Raw genomic sequence first — 23,452 nt, 5'->3', positions numbered from 1 at the left:
AACCATCAGGCAATCTGAGACAACTCCCAAACATGCCACTATTATGAGCAACTCAACGCAAGTCTTGGGAGAAACCCAACCATGCTCACCAAAGATAGCATGGACTCCTCAGGAGATCAGGTTTTTGTTTCTCTGGTGAGAGCAGCAAGGTCGAGCAGGTGGTGGAGGCCGGTGAAGAGGAGGACACTGCCAGTCAGCAGACATCAAAGAAGCTGATCCTGCCAGCCAGGAGCTCTTCTTCACCCTGGAGCCAGTTCTCTCATTGGTACCTGATGCTCCAGCATCCAGCAATGCTGGAAAGCGCTCTTCTAAAGAGTATTTTTTTCCCCCAACAGCTACAAGTGGGTTGCAGGTTAGGTGCAGTGGATCTGTGCACCGTAGAATAGCTTAATATTTCTCGGGTTTCAGCCAGGCACTCTTATTTTTCTCTGAGATTTTTGGGGTGGACTGATTTATTCCAGCTTCCACGATACCACACCTTTCCAAGACAGGCAACCTGTAAGTAATCTGGCATCATGGCACCACACAGCATTCTGGCAAATTTTCCAGCCCTGTGTTCACAGACTATGAGCATATTTTCTTTTTCATTCTCTGTTATTCCAACGAGGTCGATGTCTCTTTTGGCAACTTGGAAACAGTATGTGCGGCAAGTTTCATTAAAAAGTTTTCCCTCTTAGCATTAACGTGCTTATCCCTGGCCATTTAAAACACTCAGAACTACCCTGCTGTACCACGTGGCTGGTGGGAACTCCTGGCCTCTCACCTCCCATCACACTGTTGCAGTGCTCCCTGGCTCTACACCCCACAAGCACACAGCTACGAAAGATTTATGAGGAGCCACAGATAAAGTTTTTTTTCTATACTTTACAGGGCCACGTTTCAAACCCCCGCATTCCTCTCCCATAGCTGCCATGATCTTTCCATGTACACAATGAAATGTTCTGGAGAACTAATTAGCTTCTGGTCTGCAGAAGCTGATTCACAGTCAACCTTAAGAAGCCAAAATTGGCCTTGGAAAACAAAAGTTGCAGTGACGGTCAAACAGAGACCCATTCATGGTATGGGTCAGTGCATTGTGTCACATTTAACAATTGTATCTAAATTTTGACCTTGATTTTCTTCATCAGGCAGTGTGAGTCACAGAGACAGGATTGCTGTGATGCACTGCAGGAAGAGATCCAAACAGGATCTCATCCTGCAGCAGCTTGAAAAGGCATAGAGGGAGCAAGCCCAAGCCACTGCTGACAGAAAGCAGACCCAGCAGTGGTGGCAAAGCATGCTCCAGTGCAACAACAAGGACTCAGCAGAGCTCCTGACAGGTGTAAAGGAGCAAACCGGCATACTGTGGTCCACACTGGAACTGCATAGGAGCACTGACCACAGAACTCACTGTTAGGCAGCTTCTTCACTCTGTTGCCCAACACCTCCCCCTCATCGGGGGCCTTGAATGCAGGGAGGTAGAGAGGGCAAGGATAGTCTCATGAGTCCACTCCCAGGACCTCTCCACACTGCAAAAGCCTCACATTCCACCACACACGACACCGATGCCAGGATTTCCTTCTTTTTCCAAACCCCTTAACCCTCACCACCCAAAATAAAAAGAATGCTTTTGGGAAAACCATAGGCCATGTCTACACTAGCCAAAAACTTCGAAATGACCATGCAAATGGCCATTTCAAAGTTTACTACTGAAGCACTGAAATACATATTCAGCACCTCATTAGCATGCAAGCAGCCACGGCACTTTGAAATTGACTCGGCTTGCCGCCATGCAGTTCCTTTTCGAAAGGATCCCGGCTACTTCGAAGTCCCCTTATTCCCATCTGCTCAAAAAGGAGCCCCATCTGGACAAGCCGCGCAGCAGCAAGCCGTGTCAATTTCGAAGTGCCGCAGCCACTCACATGCTAATGAGGCGCTGAATATGTATTTCATTTGCATGGCCATTTTGAAGTTTTTGGCTAGTGTAGACACAGCCACAGTGTCGTTTATTAGTTCTCGTGAAGTAGGGTGCATTTGGAGGTGCTTTCGTAAAGGTCAAGCACACATCACTGTGGGGTGTTGAAGGTAGTATCAAAATAGTTGCAGGCTGAAGGTAGTATCACAATATCATGAAATTTTCCCCCCTTTGATTCGCAAACGTTATGGAGTATACAGCACTTTGCAAGCACGGGGCTGGTGCCGGGGCGGGGGTGTGTGTGGAAATGCTGGCTTCATAAAGATCCAAACTAGTCAAAATGCACCTGAATCTGACTTATAAACAACCACCATTCTACACTTGCTCAGCCTGTAGCTGAAGTGTTGCTTGCTGAGGTCCAGGATGCCTGTGTATGGCTTCATGAGCCAAAGGAGCAGAGGGTAAGCAGGGTCACCCAGTATCACTATGGGCATCTCCACACTGACGATCTTCTGGTCTGGGAAGAAGCCCTAACCCGCAGCTTTCTGTACAGATCTCAATTTCTAAAGATACGTGTGTCATCCACCTTTCCTGACCATCCCACATAGCTATCGGTAAGATAACCTTTGAATCCTGCAACACTATGGACAAGTGCCCCATGTGGTTTATGTACTCCAAGGCCAGGTAATCCAGGGCCAGGATGGGGATCTGCGTACCACCTATGGCACCACCACACTTTGGAAACCCCATGGCAGCAAAGCCATCCACTATGGCCTCCACGTTTCCCAGAGTGATGATCTTCCACAGCTGACAGGTATTGATTGCCTTGGCTACCTGGATCACCACAGCCCCCACTGTAGATCTGCCCATCCTCCACTGATTTCCCACTGACCAGTAGCTGTCAGGCTTTGCAAGCCTCCACAGAGCAATTGCCACTTTCAGGACATTTGTGGACACTCATCTTGAGCTTTATAAAATCTAGTGGTGAAAAAAGTCAACTTCAATAAATTCAGCTTAATTTCAGTGTAGAGGTAGCCACAGTAAAAGATCAGACACAACGTCTTTACATTTACACAAGAATCAGTTTTGTCGACACAGTTGATCACATATAGGTCCCTTTAGAGGCCTATTGGTGAATTAAAGTATTTTTGAGTAGAAACTTAACTCAAGATTTTATCTGCTCCCGTTAAGAGACACTACAATGTTACTTTATACCAAGATGCAGACTAAACTCACTCAGAACTCCTTCATATTTTCTTTTGTTGGCATGTAGCACTTCAGAGTAGTGACTAAATTATCAGGATGTTGTGAAATGGCAAACAGAGTTTCTTCAGTGATTTGTGGGTAATTTGTTAGTGCATCAAAGGTGCACCACCACCAAAATCTTACTGAAGAAATTTTACAAGTTACAAACCTCCTTCTTATAATTACTTGGGCCTAACATCCTAGCGAGTTAATACTTATTTTCTTTGAAAGAGAGCAGGTTATTTTCTAAATTGCCAAATAACAAGATTCAGATTTATTACTGAGCATGTAGGAGGACATATGTGCTGCACTAAACACACAGTAAATTTGCTGCATTGGAAGGATAAATTTAACAACAGCACTAATATTATTCAAAATATTCTTCCCAGAGTGCTGCTCTTGCAAAGCTATTGAGCACCAATGACACTCTGGAGTCCAAAGAACTCAGCTCCTTACAGGATTGAGCCCACCTGGAATTTAAATCTATACAAGTAAAGCTGGTTTTTAATCAAATATAGGCTGTAAACTCTAAAACCAAAAAGTCTTAAACGTGACCTGCAATGGGGGGAAAAAATAGTATCACCCAAACCTTACCAATTTCAATGCTTTCTTGCATTTTATCTTATAAATATATAAAGCAGGCAGGATGTGGTGTGTTAATACAGAGGTTTATAAAAAGTTGAGGAAATAGATTTCTTTTTCCCTTTGTGAATGATCTCAGCCATTAAACAGAAGAAGAGATGTTGAACCATGAAGAAATCTAATCTGTTAGACCTGGACAGGTTCTTTAAACAATCCACTCAGTAGCCGTGTCTATAGCTACAAAAAGCTTCGAAATGGCCACGCTAATGGACAAATCGAAGAATACTAATGAGGTGCAGAAATGAATATTCAGCGCTTCATTAGCATGCCGCCAGCCATGGCGCTTCAAAAGGACCCCGCAAACATCAAAATCCCCTTATTTCTATCAGCCGCATTTGAAGGATAAATTGTCATATACTACCAGCCGATACAAATAAGGGGATTTTGATGTTTGCGGGGTCCTTTTGAAAAGGACCCCCATGTAGATGAGCCATGGCTGAGGGAAACACGGCACACTGGCAGCATGCTAATGAGGCGCTGAATATTCATTTCTGCACCTCATAACTATTCTTCGATCTGGCCATTGCGTGGCCATTTTGAAGTTTTTCATAAGTGTAGACATAGCCACTCTAAATATGTATTAATATCCAACTCAGTCGGCTTTCTTCTTCTTTGGTGCTTGTCATAACCTTACTATTTCTCCAGCCAGTCCAATTCCTCCAAAAACAAGCAGAGACACAGACCTTTCACCAAATATTTAAAAAAAAAAAAAAAAAAAATCCACAAGACTTCTTTTTGCTAGTTTATCATTAAGACGGACATTAGAAGTTTGACAGTGCATCTTTATACAGCCAGGTGACCTGCAGGTAATAGTTACAATGGCAAGGAAAGAATCATATGGAAAAGTACCAAAAGGAGGATATGTAATATTTATGGACTTCTTAAACTGCTTATGGAATAGACTAATCAAAGGGTGCCCCCCCCGCCAACACAGTTTTCAATTCTAATAGTTCACAAGTTTAAAGTAATAAAAATAAAACAGGAAGGAAAAAACCCCTTATGATTTTTACCATGAATTTCCCTCTGTCCCAATAGCCAAATACCAGGTTGTAAGAACCGCTAAACCCCAATTAAGGAAAGCAGTATCTTTTCCTTAATTGAGAGGATTATTTATCATATGCTAGGAATCATAGGCCACATTTACACTGCCCCGGGAGAGCTACTCTAAGCAGGTTCCTGGAAATTCCAAATGGCTTCCCATTTGTATATTCATGTGGCTAATTAGCATAGTCACACAGTATTTTGCTCTTGGCAGTGGGGTCTGCCAGCAGTAAAAAGGCAGTGTGGATGTGCCTCTGCTTGGCTAAACACCCCCCACCGGCAGTCCCTTATAAGGGACTGGTAACAAAGAAGGCTTGAGCCAGCAGAGGCACATCCACACTGCCTTTTTACTGCCAGCAGACCCCTTCGACAAGAACAAAATCTCATGCAGCTATGCCAATTAGCTGCATGAGTATGCAAATAGCAAGCCATTTGGAATTTCCATGGAACCTGCTTAGCATAGGTCTGCCAGCAGCAGAGCTGAAGACTGGGGCCATGTAAACATGGCCATAGTGAATGGCACATATCATGAAAGAGAGTCTTGCAAGCAGAGGTGGGCGTACGTGCATGTCTATTTTTTTTCCACTTTTCAACCATTCCCTCACATTTCCCAGTATACAGTCATTTTCCATACTTCACTTTGCCAACTACGAGGGTCATCTTAAAGTTACAATCTGGCGACTGAAAAGACCTCCGAAGGCACACGCAACAAGCCCATACCAGTAAGATACTGCCATCTTCTTTACATTTTTAGTGTTTGATGGAGTTCAGTTTTAAGTGTTCCAAACAGTAAGGCTTCCACTTCAAATTCTAAACGGATCTTTCTTTAAAAAAGCTTTTCATGAATATCAACCTTTTATTTTTCTTTTCTTGTCTTACAAAGAAATCACTTTGTATTTCTGTAAAAACAAATTCCTTCTCATCTTTGCACACTCCAGAAGTGTTTAGAAAACAATTTGATTTTTTTAAAGGAACTGAATGTCACAATTACTGTGGATTTGGGCGAGTAAACTTTGAAAAATGCTGCTTGCAAATATATATTGGACTGGGAATTTCTCTTCCCAAATTCCTCCGAAGATGCTTTAAAATATATGACAATGAAAATAATTCTAAACTAAGCAAATTTGTAGTCTACATGACATCAAGATAGGCAGGTGTTGAAGTTTCAAAAAAGTATGTCAGACTTAAGAAACACACTTGATAACAGACTTCTTTTTTTTATTTTTTAACCAAGAAACCATTTCAGTTGAATAACCCACAAGTGCTTTGAGAAAACATTTTATTAAGTCAAATGTCTAAATTTTACAATGCATCCATAAGAGAAAAAATATTTTTAAATATTCCCATTCCAACATTTAATGCAAAAGGGAAAGGCATCCCCTAAGTAACAATATAATTTAAGGAACTCCAGAGTAGCTACACACACTGCCTCACAAAAACCTCCATGAATCAGAACCTTTGCAGATAAGCAAGGGTTAGAAAATTACCTTTACTTGACTCCACTATAAAACAGTTCACTATCAGTTTTGACTACCCAATATCAGACCAATAATCATTACAGACTTTCTACGAACACTGATGTATCTTTTATAAGACAGTGTGTGCCAGAGTCTAAGCAAAACGCTTCTGGTTTCTCAACATGATGTAGAAAAGTCTTATTAATGGAGATACAGAGAAGTTCATGATTGTTTTGAAGACAAAGCTTTGTTTCCTTAGTAACTAGCACGGCTGACCTGCAGTTTACCAGTAATGATTTATATCACAAGATGCCCTATTTTAAGTTACTGGATAAAATCTGCTAATTGAATGGCTATGGTCTGCCCAAAACCTAGCTCAAAGTAGGCAAATTGAAAACCAAATCATGTTTTAGTTATACTAGCTACAACTTTAAAATGTGAGCCTGAATTCACGAATGTGTTATCATGGAGGCTAGTAAGCAATGTTCGACCTTATGCATACATGTTTCAAAATCTTGATATCCAGTAAAAACTAGCAGCGTTGCTTCTGGTACTGATTTGCAAGCAAAAAGTCAAGAGTACAAATGAAAGCCAGTTTAGAATAGTTTTATTTCCAACACAGCAACACATTTACTAGTCCCCACTTTTATAACAGAGTATTAAAGCGTCCTATAAACTAAATGCTTAAAAACAAACATCTCCATCCCAGCTAGTTTCAAAGTATCTTTTACACAAGTTGCATTGTAATTTAAAAGCACTGTTTGACAGAATAAATGCAAACGCTGTGTGGCACGTATAGACTTTCCAACACTGACTCCATATAAGAATTTTGTTTCATATTTATTTAACACCCCCCTCCCCAAAAAAAATTACCAGATTAATCCAAGGGAAGTGTGGGGAATGAGACAATCATTGCTATTACAATAATGTATATTCATGCACAGACAAACATGTCCAGGTGGCATCTAGCCTAGGTATTTTAGCTACTTGTGTATGCCTCCTATGCAGGCATCCTGTTCACAACCATGCTATTTTTAGTATTAACAAGAGCAAAAAAACCTTGATATATTCAAGCTTTATGAATGATACATCCCTGTGCACTGTGTGAAAGAGGACTTCTTTCGTTACACATGAAGTCACTATTAACGGTGCAATTCATCAACTTAAATAGTTATTACATGTTTTAGCCAACTGAGATTTCCCAACATAGTAATGGCAAAACTAATTATTTTCAGAGAAAGTGTCACAGACCAACAGCTTCAAAGGGTTAAACTGCATTCAATTACATCATTTGGATTTACCACCAAACTATGAAGGTAAACGTATAAAAAGTGCTGGATACATGTAGAAAGGAGGAGAAACTATCTTTATTCTTAGCCAATGGTTCTCTAAACTATTCACTCCTCTCTTTTTAGGAGAATTGGATTGAATTTTAGCTTTGATAGGAAAGCATATCAACAGTTTATAGTTAATACCATACTAAATACTTAATCTTATACTCAACTTTTGACATGATCCTTGTTATACACCGTTTGCCTCACTTGATAACTAGTTAATGTCTGTGATATGTAGAGATTATTATTCAGAGATACGTTATACCATTCCTCTTGCTCCACTTCACCTGTAACCCAAACCTCTGAAATAAAATATTTAGGGCTCATAATGGTTTACACTTACTCAAAAAAAAACACATTCTGGCAAACAAAGTAGTGGATACATTTAATATAGGCTTTGTTTTGCTCGGTATCAATTATGTAAAGTCATTTATTAGCAGGCACTATTTGTAAATCCAGTATTTACAATGCACGTATAGTTCACTGTCCCAAAAGTTTTAAGCTCTTTGATAGTAAAGTTATTGCTTTACTTATTTGGAAGGGGGAAGAGATGGGTCTTATGAGGGGATATGAGAAAAAGACGCTGCCACTAATGAAGATGGTACGTTGGTAGCATTTTTACTAATAATGCTTAATAGCAAAAAAGAATTTTATTATTAGTGGCTACTACCATTATTAATTGGATCGCAACTTCCATACTGGCATCCTTTTGTTAATTTACAGCTCTTTACAGAGCAGCAATTCTCTATTATACATTGTATGCATTACAGATGATTATCCCTCCCACGCTGTGAGCCAGATGAGTGTTAAACAATTCAACCTTCCTTCCTCCTAGCCTCTGAGAACGACAGAATGGGGATAGAATGATTAGAAGATTTACACCAAACTTTTGTTTGCTTTTAAGGAGAGTTCAAGACCCCCACCAAATAAAAGTGCTTCCCTGGTGACAACACTTGTTCCCAGAAGACTTGGTGGGACAGTATTTGAGCTATCGGGGCATGCAACAATTTTTCTTCATAAAAGCATCAGTGTCCCTTTCACTGTTTAAGTCTGATTAATCCTTCAATAAACGGACCTTTTCTAACAAAACAAAGCAGCAGAAATATAGCCTTTAAAGACCAATCAAATGATTTATTCGGTGATGAGCTTTCGTGGGACAGACCCACTTCTTCAGATCCTTCCTAAGAAATGTATCACTTGGTAACCACTACTACTAAGTACTCATGGCCTCTAAAGATTTCCTATTAGAAAATACTGAAAAATTATTCATAAATGCAAGTGATAATTTGTGCTAATGTTACAATATATTTTAAAATCAGAGTAATGCCAACTGAATACAAAGCTCAACTTAAATTTCATTAATCCAAAACTATAAGCAACATTACAAAGAAATGAAAAACCTTCCCCTTTGAGTCTACAGTAAAGCAAAGTGAGTTTTTCCTGAAGAATAAGGTATCAGAAGCAGTTTTATCAAAGCTTCAAGGGGATTTAAAGTTGTAGTTTTACATGTTCAAACACGAAAAACACTTTTGCTTTTAACTATTTACTTTACTGACATTGTCTTTATGTTATCTTTATTGTTCTAAAATGTGCTCCAACGGTTAATGTATATGCACAACTCTCATAAAGATTGATGAGAGCTGTGTTCGCAACTGTGGAGCCTTGCTTCCCATACAGCATTAATTTTAACTCTCAATTAGAGCCTGCTCCAGGGCCCATTGAAGTCAAAGGAATAGCAGCAGCAGATGTCAGCGAGGACTGTATCAGGCTCCTTACAAAGCACAAGTGATAGTCTTATGAAAATAGAAATTTTGGAGGATAAAGTCCATTTTAAATTATGTAAATGAACATCCAATGACTCAGTGTGTTGTGAATCCCCAAACCAACAGTGTACCTATTTCAAAATTATATTTTCTAGGCACCTATCATAATTCATTATAATTTTGCCATCTGATGTTAAGTGTCATGTTTTTCTTTGAACAAAATAGAAACTTATTGCAAAGAAAACACATTTAAAATGTTTTATTCGTATTTTCATGAGATGCAGCATTAGTTTGCATGTACTCTATAATCGTAACTTTTTTTTAAATGCAATACTATAAAAATTCTGCATATGTCACAGTATTCAAATACAGGAATACTATCAGCCCTCCTGCATTTTTTTTAAAGCAGTGAGGTATTAGGTGTCATTCTTTCCATCAATGCCCACCCACTGAGCTTAGTTACAAGTTCTCTACAGAGTATTAAAGACACATTTTCATCTACCTCTGCCTTTAAGACAAATAGGGAGACTTACCCTTCGCCTCCCAAATATGGAAATATTTTGTGCAACTGCAGTTCAAAAAAATTTTGCAGCATCAATATCACACAGCAATATTAAAAGCTTTTAATTCTGAAAGGACAAGAAAGTCCTATTATTGTATTTAATACTGTCTTCCCAAACCAAGAATCTTAATGGGAATGTGCACAAGAAATTTTAAATGTGACAGACAAATATTGTTCCTGCCTTTAGTCACCCAAGTTTGTTGTGAAACTAGCTAATTTTTTTTTTTATAAACTAGGGGAAGCTTCCTGATCTGTAATGCATCTATAACACATATATGATTTTTAAAAGTCAAGAGTCAATGTTGTGAACAAAAAATTGAGTTTTTAATTTGTACTCTAACCTACATACAGATCAGCTGAGTGAGTAGTAAAAAGCTTCAACTGATTTTTAGTGGCACTACTATAAAAGAAACCCTAAACCTATCATAAGCAGTAGTTACAATTTTAGTCTCCAAATGCACTGTTGATGTCAGAATGAACCTGAGCGGTGTGCTGCACAGGGCTGAGAACTTCAGAGACGCTCCATTACTGAATATGTACCGTAGTCCCCCGAGCGATCCGAAGATTGCACTGCTGCGCACCCTTGTGTAAGTCAAATTTCATAAAAGCCGGGGGGGGGGGGGGGGGTGAAGCCAGGAACTCCCTGCCACTCTGGGAGCCAGGTACGGTTGTTTATACTCCCAGCTTCCCTCAGCTGGGGGAGCCAGGGAGCTGGCAGAGTAGCTGCACTCCCCAGCCCGTGGAGATTTTGACTTGCACTTATACAATTTAAGCGCAAATTGAAATCATGAATATTGGGGGTTTACCATACTTACTCTGTGCGCTAACTTACTACACACACTTTAATACCACCTTGGATCCAACGAGACCAAACATTCTCTGGCCCAGAAACGTCAGATCAGTTCTTTACGTGTAAACAGGGAGGAAGAATGACACTGCCATTTTCCTCCCAATCACTTCTTAAGTCCTCTACCCTTTCTATATTACAAATCACATTAGACCAAAGAATTAAGTTTCACAGTTTTAAAAACCTTTAGTTCTGTGGTGTCCAATACGTAATCCACTGGCCATATGTGGCAAACAGGACACCATAGTATGGTGATTCTGGGCTCTGGAGTTGTATGTGGGTCCTCAGAGTTGCACATGTGGAGCGCCTTCTGCCCGCTTCCCACCGCGTGGTGGGACAAGTGCGCGGCAGCAGTGGCTCTGGCCCTAGCACAGCTTTTCCGGCCCTGGTGGTGCTCTTCCCGCCACAGCCACCCCATGGCTCCAGAGGTGGTGGCTCTGATGGACAGTTGTGAATATGGAAGGGTCACAACAACAAGTGTTGCAATCCTTGAATTACTACTACTATCGGACATCACCGCTTTAGTTCCATATTAGATCAAATTACCTGAATTATCCCTAACTCTGTAGCAAACCATTTAAGACATACCAACTTAACAATAACTGACCTAGTAAGATATCTTAAAAAAGGTTAGTGATAACAGTAACTATCACTGAAAACCAACTTAGTTTTATTCAGGAAGCCATGGAACACTTCATAAGGACAATAGGAAGCTGTTGACCAACTGTGTGGAAGAACTGCTTCCTGAAAGAAAAACCAACTACAGGAAGACATCTGGACTCAGAAATAATAGTTTCTTCACACTGGGAGAGACAGGAAGGGGTATTACACCACTTTTGTAGGAATCAGATGTGCCATATTATACAAGTTAAAATAGTGTCCAGTGCTGAGTATAAAATAAGCAAATCATAACAGAAATTACATTTAACATACAGATTTGCCCTTTTGCAAAGTGTTGACTACTATTACGGCTGCAACGCATTTTATAAAAACGCATTTTATCTCTTGCCCAGAGGTAGAGCAAGTAGTGCCGTGCCCCGCCCCTCTGCCCCTAATAGTTCATTGGGATGTCAACCTAGCACAAGCCAAAAGCAAGTGATTCAAGAGCCAATGACTGACACACTGACTGATAATGTCACTTTCATTTTATATTGAGTCTATTCTGGAACAATCCTCCTCTCCATGATAATGCTGTGCAGACTAACATCTACCTCCTTACTAAGGAGACAAGACTTATTCTACTATGGAGGAACTCCATGAGGAACTCCAGTTACTTGGAACAGAAGTTTGCAGCTTTCATGAAGTATAGAATTAATGCTACCACCCACAGCAGGAATGTGTTTGCCTTCAACACTTAATTCTGCTGCAATTATACCTCAGAGTAATTATGCAAGTAGAAGTCCTGGTTCTAATGATGATATGAATATTAGAAATATTGGAACACCACACACATTGGGAAGAAATGTAAACTTACAAAAGTATTTTGAATTATGATGCTGAAATGGACCAAAGGTAAGAATGCCAGATGTTGGGATTTCAAAACCAGATCCTTCCCCAAATATCTCAGACTGGTACAAAAGCATGTGACCCGAAATAGACAAATATAACAGTAACCATTTACTCATCTACCTATCCTACTGTGGAAACTGTTGTATTTGCAGTTCTCAGTCACTTCATCATGTGAAATTTCTTTATTGTGTTTAACCATCCACAGCATAGATAGATTTGAATTTTCAGATATATTTTTGATGGATGCAACACTTTTCTAACTTTGCCTAAACATAAATGTTAAATAATCACAGGAACTACTTTTCTTCTTGTTTGGGTGTGTACAATGAAATCAATATTTACTGATAAACCAATCCTTCACAGCCTAAATATAGGGCATACACTTGATAACCAGTGCCATAGCACTAACAACTGAAGAGACATCTAATATTTTAAATTGTTCTGTAAAAATGTACTTCTATTTACCAAAAAGGAACATGCTTTTGTGGAATGGCTACCGAACAGGGCAATGGGAGCACAAAGCAAAAATACCAAGGTAACAAAGAGGCTGAATACTAAAGAGGGGCTAAGAGAAACCAATTACTGATAAGCACAATTTACTTATAGATTCCAAGGCCAGAAGGGAACGTTGTAATAGTCTAGTCCCGGGGTTAGCAAACTGAGGTTTCGGAGCTGCATGCAGCTCCTTAAAGAGTCATTTGCAGCTCCGGACACCGCCACTGCTCACTCTTCTGTGGCTCTTTACTGTGCCCTTTCCCGCCCACCCCCAACAAGAGCACCTCTGGCCACAGAGCTTGCCTCAGGCAGGTTCTCAACTCCAGGACACAAGAGAAGTCCTGGGGGGGTAGGCGTGCCCGCGCTACAAATGGCTCTTTGAACAATAAAATACTTGGAGCCACAGGAGCACTGTGCGCTGCTCTGCACACACATCCCACCACAGCACTTTGAGGGCAAAGCATATGGCAGTGGCGATGGTGGCCATGGCAGCTCCAGTCAGTCACAGCACTGGATTACAGCTGTGGGGGAGGGGACATGGGGTCCCTGTCTCTGGAGGAGGGGCGGGGGCGTTGGGTTAAAGCAGGAGGGCTGGTGGTACTTACCTTTTTTTTTCCCCCCCTTCTTCTTCAAATAAAAGTCTGAGAAACACTGGTGTGGAGGATTGAGGTGAACATTGCTCCTTCATGCTTCAGAGCCTAACCCCAGACACAGCATTTTCCTTGTCCTCATTTGTTCTCCAACCCAGGGATGAAAGTAACTTAAAATTTCTAACTGGTACAAATCATTGTGCATGTGCCATTCTCAAAATAAGGGATACAAAAAGTATGGTTTGATGTTATTTAGGACTGTCTCTATTTCACATGCATGGCGGATCCTGAAGAGCTGATTTTTGTAACCGAATTTGGGGGGCAAAAAAAAAAAAAAAGTCCTCTCTCACTATTTTGGTTGCAGACCCCTGGTCTAGTCTGATCTGTTTAACACAGACCAGGGAACATTCTCAAAACATTTTCTAAAATGGCCATTCTTGATTTAAAAGTTGTTTATAATGAAGAATCCAACACAACCCTTGGTAAAATGTGACAATGGTTAATTACTCTCTCCGTTAAAATATAAAAGTGGCCATATTGTTTCAAATCAAAAGGTCCCTCTAGCTCAGTATCCTGTCTTCTGACAGTGGCAAACAAAAGGTGCTGCAGGGAGAATGAACAAAACAGGTAATCATTATGTAAAATCACTCTGTTGTCCATTCCAAGCTTCCGAAAAACAGAGGTGAGGAACACCATTCCTATCCATCCTCGCTAATAATCATTAATGGACCTATCCTCCATGAACTTAACCAGCTATTTTTTTCTTCACAACATCCTCTGTCAAGATTAACTGAACTATGTGAAGAAATACTTCCTTTCATTGGTTTTAAACCTGTTACCTATTAATTTAATTTGGGGGCTACTATTTGTTATGTTATGGGAACAAGTAAATAAGTTTTCCTTATTTACTTTCCCATCATCAGTCATGATTTTATAGACCTTTATCATGTCCCCACTTCATCTCCTGTTTTCTAAGGTGCAAAGTCACAGTTTTTTTAATCTCTCCTCTTATGGCATCCTTTCATATCCATAATCATTTTTGTTGCCCTTTTGTGAACTTTCTTCAATGCCAAGATATCCTTTTGAGATTAGGCAACCACATCTGTATGCAGTATTCAAGATGTGGGCATACCATGGATTGATATAGAGGCAATAAGATATTCTAAATCCCTTTTTCCATTATTCCTAATGTTCAGTTTGCTTTCCTGGCTGCTTCTGCAAATTAAGTGAATATTTTCAAACTATCTACAATGACTTCAAGCTCTCTCTAAATTAGTCCCCATCATTTTGTATATATAGTTGGGATTATGTTTTCTCCAATATGAATTTTCATGTTGATAAAGGCAAAGCAATACATCTGCCATTTTATTGTACAGTCATTTTGAAGCTCTTCACAGTTTAATATCATCTGCAAATTTTGCCACCTGTTTACCCCATTCTCCAGATCATTTATGAATATGTTGAATAGGACTGATCCCAGTACAGACCCCAGGGGGACACCACTAGTTACCTCCTTCAATTCTGAAAAATCTACTACTTATTCCTGCCCTTTGTTTCTTGTGTTTTAATCAGTTATCAATCCATGAGAGGACCTTCCCTCTTATCCCATGACAGGCTACATTACTTAAGAGCCTTTGGTGAGGAACAGTCTCAAAGTCTCTCTCAAAATTTAAGTACACTATCTCCACTGGATCTCACACGCCTGTAAATGCCACTCAAAGAATTCTAACAGATTAGCAAGACATGATTTCCCTTTACAGAGACCATGTTGACTTCTGCCCCAAATGGATTATGTTCATCTATGTGTCTGACAATTCTCTTCTTTACTGAAGTTAGACTACAGGTCTGTAAATGCTAGAATCACTATTGGAGCCATTTTTCCAAAAATGGTATTACATTAGCTTATCATTCAGACCAGAAGATGATTTTAAAAGGATAGGTTACAAACCACAGTTAGTAGTTCCACAAATTTCACATTTTATTTCTTTCAAAACTCTCGGGTGAATGCCATATAGTCCTGGTGATCTGTTACTGTTTAGTTTATCAATATGTTCCAAAACCTCCTCCACTAACCATTAAAAATGTACATACAATTTCCAATCTGAATTGGTTTAGCTTCACCTTCCAACCACTGGATGATGAAATACCCTTTTCTGCCAGAATGAGGAGCCCATTATTAAATATTCGCTTCCCTTATAGCTGGTATAGCCTTATACCCTGGAACCAAGTCAACCAGTAATCTTCTAAACAGGCTTAGTTCCTTGAGTCTATCAAGCATAATTTCTAATTCTTTCCTTGTACTTATGAGTCTTCTCTAAACACACTGCAAATTACCAAGCTCTGTCTTTAACATGAACCCCAGAACTAGACACTGCATTCCAGCAATAGTCACAACAATGCCAAATGGATAAAATAACCTCTTTCCTCTTTCTTGAGATTCCCCCGTTTATGCATCCAAGGATCAGCAAGCCCCTTTGGCCACAGTATTACACTGTTAGCTCATGTTAAGCTAATTATCTACTGTAGCACACAAACCCATTCGTGGAAGCAGTAACTGAAAAAGTTCTCCAGCCTATAAATATGGCGTACCTTCTTTCTTCCCAGATGTATACATTTGTATTTATCTGTATTAAAACACTAAATGGCATATTAGTTAGCAGTAGTAATCTAGACAATTATGTTTTGAGAAATGTCCAAGTATAAGTAGACAAACTGCCAATTTAAATCAGCTTTCAGCAACCAGATATGTATTCTATCTAAAGCTCAAAATACCTGTTTTAATAACACTTCTGAAATATACATTTGTTTGTGCTAAAAGGAATTCTTCAAAAAGTTCTTTATGTTTTTGAAATATCCAGAGTGTCTCACAGGTACTCAGGTTATAAAGATAACACAAGTAATTCTGAACTGCAGTGAGGTTTGTGGATTACACCTGTAAACAGTACTGCAAGACCTATTAAGGACAACAAATGTGGATCTTCAAGTGCGAACAAAGCCTTTAGAAAGGTCTTCAAACTCTCCCATAGCCCAGTATCACCCAACAAAAGTAGAAAGAAAACAGCCTATTAAGCTGTTGAAAATCTCCCTAGGTCAGCCTGTGACCCAGCAGGGAGAGGTTCAAAAAGTACAGCCTTTATTTTTCTTCCTAACAACCTGGTTTGTTTCCACTCTTTTCTCCTTCAAGACACATCCTTCACAGCTAGCAGCTCTTTCAATCATTTACTCTGGATGTCTGCTTGAGAACAAACGACCTTGCTCATGCAGATGAGTTTGCCAGACTTGTGTGTACTTTCCAGTCTCAGGCTCTTTATTGTTCTTGCTGAAACCTGACCCTTTGAAATGGATACCAGGACACCAAGAAAGGACAAAAAAGAAAACTTGAAGAAAAAAGGAAAAGATTTTCTGTAGTAATAATGAAACTGTAGAAAAGCTTTCCAAGATCAAATCCTTCCCTCTGCTTTCACCTGAATGAGCATAATTAAAGAATCAATTATAAAAATGTATTTAAAACATAAGACATTTTGCATCTCTTATAAAACAATGAAACCCTTCTATAAAATTCAAATTGTCAACAATTACTATGAAGAACACTAGCTGTTGCACAATTTTAAATCCACTACATTTTATCTGAATTAGCATTGTAACTGTTGTGCTTGCAGTTTTGCCCTATTTTACGTAAGCTGATTCATAAAAGTAAACAGCACAGTCAAAAATTGTCTTGATCTAATTTCAAAATTTATGCTGAGCTCCTTGAGGCCCTGCTGGAAATATTCTCAACTGGCTTAAATTTGCCTAACTCAAAAAGTTAAAAAGGCGCAGTGCCAATTTACTCCAGCTCAGTGTCTAATCTAAAGAACATTATTCAGTTACATGGACCAACCAAAAAAACCCCAAACATCACAGCTACTATTATTTGGCTACTGCCTATTTGTGCAGGCCTACTTTATTAACACACACCAATTTCCCAAAGAATTCAGGCTCAATACTTTATTTCGTAAGCACAACACAGACATTTACAGTAATCTTTGGGCAAGCAAGGTAAAACTATGGAAATGCTTTATTTGGTTCAAGTAAACTAGGGTTATATATACACATGCTGTATTTTCCCTCATTTCAAAATGGCAAATAATGGACTACTCAGAGCCTGACAGTTTAACAAAAATGCTAAAAATACAGTTCATGTATTTGAGGGCCAATTACGTGTCTTGGTGATCATACTTTTCAGAAAAGAGGAGAGTGCTTCGGCTGCTTTAGAAACAACACAGCATAAAAGAAAACGCTCTCTAATGGACTACATAGAATACTGTTGGCATGCATAATCTCTTGTCAGTTACAGAAAAAGATTATACTAATTTCACTATAGGAAGAATCATTTGTCCATTAATAAGGAAAAAATTAAAAAAAAAAGTACTAATTTTCCCTCTCAAGCCAAAGAATGTAAGCTAATTTTAAGAACTAGAAACTCCAATTATGTAATCAGATCTATGTGCCAATGGACTCTGCCTGTGTGGATATAAATGTTCTATGAGTGCCTGTATCATTACAATTTGAACGATCAAAGTAATCTTTTACTCCTCTCACTATAACACCTGCCGAAGTTACTTAATATTTTTGACATCCATTTTAAAATAATCTGTGTAACATTTTCATTTATTTCGTCCTGGAGGAAAACTTTAGCAATTCAAATACCGCTATATATAAAGTGATTTTTAAAACAAACAGAAAATAACCACTTCGCATTGAAGACAAACCAAGAATGAGATGTATTAAAAACAAAAAACACACCCCGCACAGTATTTCCATAAGAGCCAAAAACACACCTCCAACTGAGGTCAGCGGGAGTTGCAGATGCTCAGTACTGTTGAAAAATCATGGCTTATAGTTTTCAAATATATTTTACACTAAATTAATATTAGATAAAGATACCATGATCCCTGCATTCTTAAACATGGAACACAAATTTTTGTAAGAAAACACAGCTGAATTTTTTCCAAATAGATTTTACTTACTTGAGAAAATATCTCTGGCCCGATGGCGTCTTAGCCATTTCCCAACCTGGTGGCAGAGGTACATCATCAGGAATCTCAAATGAAGACTGGCGAAGATGTTGAGAAGAAGGTGCAGCTCCAGGACCAGTCACTACTCCAGATGGGGTAAGTGTACCAGGAGAAACAGCTCCTACCTGCAGCGAAGCTGGAGAGGAGTGAGCTCTTACATGCTGAGGAGTCAAGGCTCCTGCTGACCCCGCATCGGTACTGGCCTGTCAGGAGTTAAATAATTAGAAGATATTTTACTTCAGCAGAAACAATCTACTTGTAACTTACTGAATGTTTTCTAGACAAGCAGACAAATATGCTGTTTTCAAATTTCTATTTATTCAGAAGTTGCCAACATTCAAAGAGGTAGTGTGCAAAAGTTTTACATACACATGGAATATTAATTTTGAATGTTACTCATTCTTGTTTACTTTTAGTCTGTACACACATAAAAAACCATTTTCATTGTGAGGATTGTACCTTAAAGCCTGATTTTACCCCTATTCTTCAAAGGGCACTCCTATCATGGCAAATTCACAATTCCCTCTTATAATGGATTAGTGGAAGCAACTACACGAAGTGGGTGTGAACTACCAATCTGGATTGTTGGCGTTTTTCACCACTACTCAAGGCACATGGCAATCATACTGTGCCCATTGGTTTCAATGGAAATTCTACATGAGTGGAGACTACAGAATTAAGCCATAAAGGACTATCTCATTACAATGCAAGATATGATACATAAGAAAAGGATTGCCAACATACAATTTACTTGAAGGTGTGATGTATATAAAAAAAGGGGGAGCATCACTAGCTACAATCAGCATCGGGACAAACAAGTCAAAGTTTCTGCAAACATCTCAGCCAATCTTCCTCAGCTCTGGCTCACTAAATCCTAATATCACATCCTGGGTCTCTCCAGAACTGAAAGCAGTGAATCATGTTCAACTATGTCATTTTCCTGATATGGACACAAATCCACAGAGAACTAGAAAAAAAATGTATTTAAATGTTGACTCATACATTTGAGCTCATTCACTTCCTATGGACAGTAGGATAACTACATGTAGGTGTGCAAGTTATGTAAATGTTAGTCTTTGCCATGCCACTGAACCCAGGCACTGCATAATCCATAGGCCCCCATTTATTAACACAGACATATACACTCATATACCTGTGAATCATTAAACCAGCTATAGGTTGAACCACTCCAGTCCAGCAGCCTCAGGATCTGACCGGTGCCAAATGAGAGAATTTGCCAGAATACAGGAGGTCAGTATTGTCTATAAGTATTACCAGCATTTCTACTGGTTATTTGGCTCTTAGAAGACACTTAGGAGTAAATTACAGCTAAATAGCAGCACAGAACACTGAGGCTACATCTATACAAACAGAGCTGATACCAAACAACACACAGCTACACTCAAAACATATTTCAAAACAGCACCTCACCATTTCGAAATAGCATTTCTGGACACTAAGCACCATCTCAAAATAGCACTGCTGCACATCTTAACAGTGACTATCTCAAAATAGGCATTATTCCTCCTACAGTGAGGTTTACCAATTTTGAAATAACGTGCCTGCTATTTTGAATTTATCTTGAAATAGTAAGTGCACACTGTAGACACCAGCAAAGTTATTTTGAAATAGTGGCCATTATTTCAATATAACTCTGTAGTGTAGACTTAGCCTAAGAGCCACGACTGGCGGCTGTGAACAAACTTTACTGGACTACGGGAAACTTGGCCACACACATAAATCATCATCTGACTAACTAAAAATCATGACGGAATATGGATGTGAGTGTGCCCAACTAGAGAGGTTCAACATGTACTGCCTTATGATGCAATAGCATGCAAATTCTCAAAATCAGAATTTAGCCTATGTTACACAACTATCCGATGTCTGTTTGTTGCTAAAATTTTCATTAACCATGGAAGGACACCACTGACTCAAATGTAATGTACTTTGCTTAGTGGGTTTCAACCACACACTTAATATTTTTCTTAACCCCTCCCCCCAAAAAAATTCCCCAAGGTGGATATTCTTACAGCAGGATCAAATACAACCACAGTTTAAAATGAAAAGGGCAACAATGACCCTAATAATCCTATGGTTAAAATCCAGTTGAAACCATATGATTTACTGAAATATACCAGTAAGACCTGCGTCCTGCTGCCTGGCCCAGAGGTTGTGGGAAACCAGTAGCAGCAGCCTGAGCTCAGCTGGGAGAGGCACCTTTCCCTCCCTGCCATGAGGCTCCCAGCTCCTCCCCTCCCACGAGAGTCTCAGGGACAGGGCTGGTGAGGGTGGAGTTGCTGGTGAACATAGCCACCAGGAAGCACAGCCCCCTAATATACTCTAGTAACTTTTGCAATGTACACACCAGCTCCCACGCTTTAAGATTCATGCTATCCAGGTAAGTTTTAACAAATGTTTTGTTTATATATTGCATTTTAAATATTTAATATACTTAGCTGCATTTATTGTAGCCTTAATATGTACTCAACAGTATACTTGATTACAACATCAATAAGTTATTGAATATGTATTGGTGATTTTATGCACAAGTGTAAACTATGATGAAACTTGAATAGTAAAAATGGTTATAAAAAGTAATAGCTGTACATGTTGTAACCTTTTCCCCAAATCTCAGAGTTCAACTGGACTATTACCTCTCACACCAAATGGGACTGTGTGAATCACCCTCAACAATTCCTAGTTCTGTAAATTTAAAAAAAAAAAAAAAAACGAACAGAAGAAATATTCCATTTTCTTTGAAGTCCTTTCAATTAAGGCTAGGGTTTTTTTTTAAATATTTGGAAAATGAATTAACTCCTGGGCTGAGGATACATGCCAAGGTTTAGCTTTGAGTAATTTTTTTGTTTTTAAAATACAGCCGACTTACATATCTTGCCAAACCAAAGTTTAATAATGGAAATGTTGACAGACTCTTAACTACAGGAATACCACGCACTAGTGTAATACAGAGCAAATCTCTTTTCCATTGGCTACATAGATAAAGTGAGTATAGCTTAAAATTATGCCTATTTCATAGGTTAATTGATGAACAAAAACATTTGAGAGGAGAAGCATTTTACAGAAATTTAATAGCAGTGTAAACATTAACTTTTAGTCATATTTGTACCAACACTTCAATCTCGGCACAGGGGTTAAACTGCTTGAAGAAAAAAAAACTGTTAGAGGCCTACAGCTCTTTTTCCATCTTAAAAACTTTCAAGATTGTGTCCTGAGTGTTCAGATTACAGTACTGCAGCAACTAATCTCAGAAGGGTAGCCGGTTTAGTCTGTAGCTTCACCAAAAAGAACACAAAAAAACCCAAACAAACAAAAACAAACAAAAAACCCAAGCAGTCCTGTAGCACCTTAAAGAGCAAGAATTGTATTTATTAGGTAATAAGCTTTTGTGGCTAAGATCCACTTCAGCTAAATTATTTCAGCCCAACTTCAAGAGATGGTTAATTTAATGATACTTCAAGAAAACAAAAGGTGATTGATCACCACAGGGACAGAAATCCACTCGCACTGGAATTAGCTTCTAATGTGGGACATTTAATCCTGCAGAGTCCAATAATGAAATGGTGGAAAAGCAACATCCATTTTTTTTCAAGTTTGGTCACAATCCCCCTCCTATCCTCCACAGATACATAAACATCAGCGAACCAAACATTTCTGCTCTTTGGAGTGAAGCATGTCTAAGAATAATTTAAGGAGCTTTAAACCTCCCCCGCCCCCCTAACTACCGACAAAAGCTGGAAAACAGGAGTGCAATGATTGAGTGCCCAACTAGGCGGCTGGGGCGTGAGAGGCCCTGGCGGAGACCGGGCCTAATCGGAGCAGCACAAAAATCAGCTGCTGAGACTGGTAACTCCTTCTCAAGAATAGCTACAAGAAGATTTCCCCACTGAAATCCCGCAGGGCCCCATAAAGCAGGGAGACGGAGACGCACCCCTGGAATACGGGGGTGGAGGAACGGCCCCACAAGACTCCCCGGGCAAGAAAAGGGGAGAGTTCCCCTGCACGCCCCGAAGCACGGGCGGAAGGAAATACCTCCCCCACCCACAAGGGGCTGAGATCGCCCACTCACCGGAGGGGGCTGAGGGGGAAATACTACCCCCCACAAGAGGGGGCTGAGACCCCCCACACACACACCCAGGAGGGGGAGGGGGAAATACTACCCCCCACATACACACCCGGGACAAGGAGGTTTTCCGCCCCCACGCACGAGGGAGGACGACCTGAGGGACCAGTCTCCCCCCACGGGAGGGGGCTGAGATTTCTCTCCCCCCCATACACACAGCGCGTTCACCACACCACACCCCACCGGAAGAGGGGGGCTGAGGGAGACCCTCCCCCCACACTCACCCTCAGGCGCTCCCCGCCCCCACCCAGCTGCGCCCCCGCCCGGCCGCCCCCTCACCTGGCGGGAGTGGGCCTTGGGCTCGGGCGGCTTGAAGAAGGAGTCGGGCAGCTTGCGGAGCCGCATGGGCAGCGTGTGCGGCACATTGGCGCCTTTGGGGTTCATCACCGCGTTGAAAAGCGCCTCCAGGTCGGTCTCCGAGTCGCCCCGCACATGCACTATCTGGTGGCCGGCCGGCGGAGGCCCCCCACCCGGGGGCTGTCCCGTGCCGGACTGGGCGCCCGGCGGCGGCGGCGCTTGCTGCTGCGCCGAGGGCTGCGCTTGCTGCTGAGGCTGCCCGGGATCCATGGCTCCGTGTCCGTAGTGGGGCTCGGCGACTCAGAGCCCGGGCTGCCCACCCCGCATAACCCGCTGCCCAGGCGGGGGCTGCCTCTGCTGCTCAGCCCCCCGCACCCGGAAAACACAACCCACAGCAGCAACTGGCAAAACCAGCCAGACCGACCAGCAACTTGCCCAAGCCCGGCCCAGCCCGGCCGGCGCCTCCGTCCCGCGGCGGAAACTAACTCGTACAACACACAAAACAAAAGTTCTGAGATGTGCCCGCCCGAATCACTTCCCAGCCAGCTCCGCCCCTTGCGAGCCCGCCCGCACCG

General features: G+C 40.6%; 1 protein-coding gene across 8 annotated transcripts in view; it reads right to left on the bottom strand.

Moving 5' to 3' along the window:
- Positions 1 to 23,336, bottom strand: part of YAP1 (Yes1 associated transcriptional regulator) — a 128,995-nt gene extending 105,659 nt beyond the window's left edge. For 3 of the 8 annotated variants that reach the window (XM_074984595.1, XM_074984623.1, XM_074984613.1), the window contains exons 1-2: positions 22,860 to 23,334; positions 18,389 to 18,639 (exon numbers count right to left, since the gene is read on the bottom strand). In XM_074984595.1, coding sequence (XP_074840696.1) covers positions 18,389 to 18,639; positions 22,860 to 23,147 — 539 coding nt within the window. In that variant the 5' untranslated portion in view covers positions 23,148 to 23,334. Of the gene's footprint in view, positions 1 to 18,388; positions 18,640 to 22,859 lie in introns of all 8 variants that reach the window. The other 5 variants (XM_074984567.1, XM_074984576.1, XM_074984585.1 and 2 more) reach the window with 3 other exon arrangements.
- Between the last annotated feature and the right edge of the window lie 116 nt (positions 23,337 to 23,452).

Source organism: Carettochelys insculpta, chromosome 1 (assembly GCF_033958435.1).
Source record: "Carettochelys insculpta isolate YL-2023 chromosome 1, ASM3395843v1, whole genome shotgun sequence".
Taxonomy (NCBI): Eukaryota; Metazoa; Chordata; order Testudines; family Carettochelyidae; genus Carettochelys; species Carettochelys insculpta.
Note: the sequence above shows the minus strand (reverse complement) of the source record. Positions and strands in the feature narration are given on the sequence as shown.